Source organism: Mizuhopecten yessoensis, unplaced genomic scaffold, assembly GCF_002113885.1.
Source record: "Mizuhopecten yessoensis strain PY_sf001 unplaced genomic scaffold, ASM211388v2 hete_35998252, whole genome shotgun sequence".
Lineage (NCBI taxonomy): Eukaryota > Metazoa > Mollusca > Bivalvia > Pectinida > Pectinidae > Mizuhopecten > Mizuhopecten yessoensis.
In genome coordinates this window covers 1-1,706 of record NW_018482218.1, presented here as the reverse complement: position 1 = coordinate 1,706, position 1,706 = coordinate 1, and the positions used below count along the sequence as shown (strand labels likewise).

Below are 1,706 nucleotides of genomic sequence, written 5' to 3'. Positions count from 1 at the left end.
ACACCCACAGGTGATGAAAGAACTCCAACCATGGATGAAGCACCACCCAGTAAAGCCAGTGCTGGAGTGGAGTGTGGAAGACAGAGTGAGATCGTTGGTCTGATACAGAGGATCCTGGGAGAGTGTTTGTCAGTAGTCACCCAGGTGGAGCAGGCATTGAGTGAGCGACAGACAATGTGGGGGGCGGGCAAACTCCGGCCCAGACAGGAAGACAGTCTGAGAAAACTCATCAACAGGTACTAGCCCTTAATGACGTCTGTTGTAACATGTGTTAAATACCTACCCCTAATAGGGCAAAAAACAACACTTACCCCAGAAAACTACAAGGTACATTTCAAAAGTCGAATGCCAATAAAATAAGGCTATTCTGGATCCAAAATAAAATAACACCAATGACATTTTGGTTATCTTAGCATAAATATATATACATTTATTTAATATGCTTCAAAAAATGCTTCTTGCAGGTGTGCTCTATTATTGTAAAAGTACATTATCTTTTCACTTAATAGTCAAAACTTGCAAGTTGCATGTCAAAAAATAAAGTTTGACTGAATGAATAATAATTCAAATTTAGCATGGATTGTGTGAACTTTTGAAATCGAAAAGAAGTTTGGAAAGAAAATGTTTAATGTAATGTGGTAATTAGTTGTATTTGATAGTAAATTTGATATCCGTGGACACCCTTGTGTATTTGAGTATTTGTTTTCCAGTTGTCCTTGTATCCACATGTCGGTACATTTTGTGGTGTTTGTGGCCCTGTGGCAGCTATACACCCTGGATGTGACAGTTACCAATCAGGACAGCAGACTCCGAGTCAGGTAAGGAGCGTCTGTTTAAAACACTTCAAGTAGGATGTCAAGTCATAAGATTGAAAAAAAAGTAAATAGATACACAAATATTGAGTCAAAGATAAATAGGTCATTGGATCAACAGATGAGATAGAAAACAAATCACATATCAATTCAGTAGATAATCTGGTCAGACATGGAGTCAAAAGATAAATAGACCAGATATGACATTATTCACCAAAAAACAACAATATTTGGCATACTGAATATTTAAATTGAAGTTGTGTTCAAACTTATGAAAACATACCAAAAAAAGGTAATGTTAATAATAGAAATTAATTACGTTTACCTGGTATGTCAATTTTCATATACATTGTACATGCTTTTTTTTCTATAAAATTACAAAGTCTTTTTAGTGATAATTCTTTGTTGAGATTTTTTTTCTATTTAACAGGTTTTTAAAAGGAGTGCTACAATACATGGAGAAGCTAAGAGGCCTCACTAGTGTTGAAAAGAGTAAATGGATAGAGGCCAAAGAACTAGGCATTGTCCTCATTGACAAAGTCAAACAATACATAGCTAAGTCCTGACATAGCCATTGGTTAAAGACTTTTATCTAGTCATGAGGAGGTGGACCAAAGCTGAAGAGCCCTTACCTTGTTATAAATAAATAAACTTTACATACCGGGTACAATAAAACAGTACTAGAAAAAGTTGACCAGTACACAATCTGGATAGTAGGTATTGCAGCACAAACACCTGGGCCAATTGTTCAAAGTATAGTTAGTTTAACCGGTAAGTAACACAAAGTTTGATTTTGTGTTTCTTTAAAACACAACCAATAAGTGAGTTAAAACTTGCAGATAGCAAATATTTCAGTTCACTAAAATTACATGCAAAACTACGAGTTTTTACCTG

At 35.3% G+C, this 1,706-nt stretch overlaps 1 protein-coding gene across 1 annotated transcript; it reads left to right on the top strand.

Moving 5' to 3' along the window:
* The first annotated feature begins 13 nt into the window (after positions 1–13).
* On the top strand, positions 14–1,694 carry LOC110444073 (endoplasmic reticulum membrane-associated RNA degradation protein-like). Its single transcript, XM_021488494.1, has 3 exons — positions 14–236; positions 711–818; positions 1,243–1,694. Exons 1-3 carry the CDS (start codon positions 31–33, stop codon positions 1,376–1,378), a joined length of 450 nt encoding a protein of 149 aa, XP_021344169.1. The 5' UTR covers positions 14–30; the 3' UTR covers positions 1,379–1,694.
* The last annotated feature ends 12 nt before the right edge of the window (positions 1,695–1,706 follow it).

Coding starts and splice junctions, on each gene's coding strand:
- LOC110444073 (XM_021488494.1), top strand. CDS start 31: ATGGATGAAGCACCACCCAGTAAAGCCAGTGCTGGAGTGGAGTGTGGA. Junction 237..710: donor CTGAGAAAACTCATCAACAG/GTACTAGCCCTT, acceptor TTTGTTTTCCAG/TTGTCCTTGTATCCACATGT. Junction 819..1,242: donor GACAGCAGACTCCGAGTCAG/GTAAGGAGCGTC, acceptor TCTATTTAACAG/GTTTTTAAAAGGAGTGCTAC.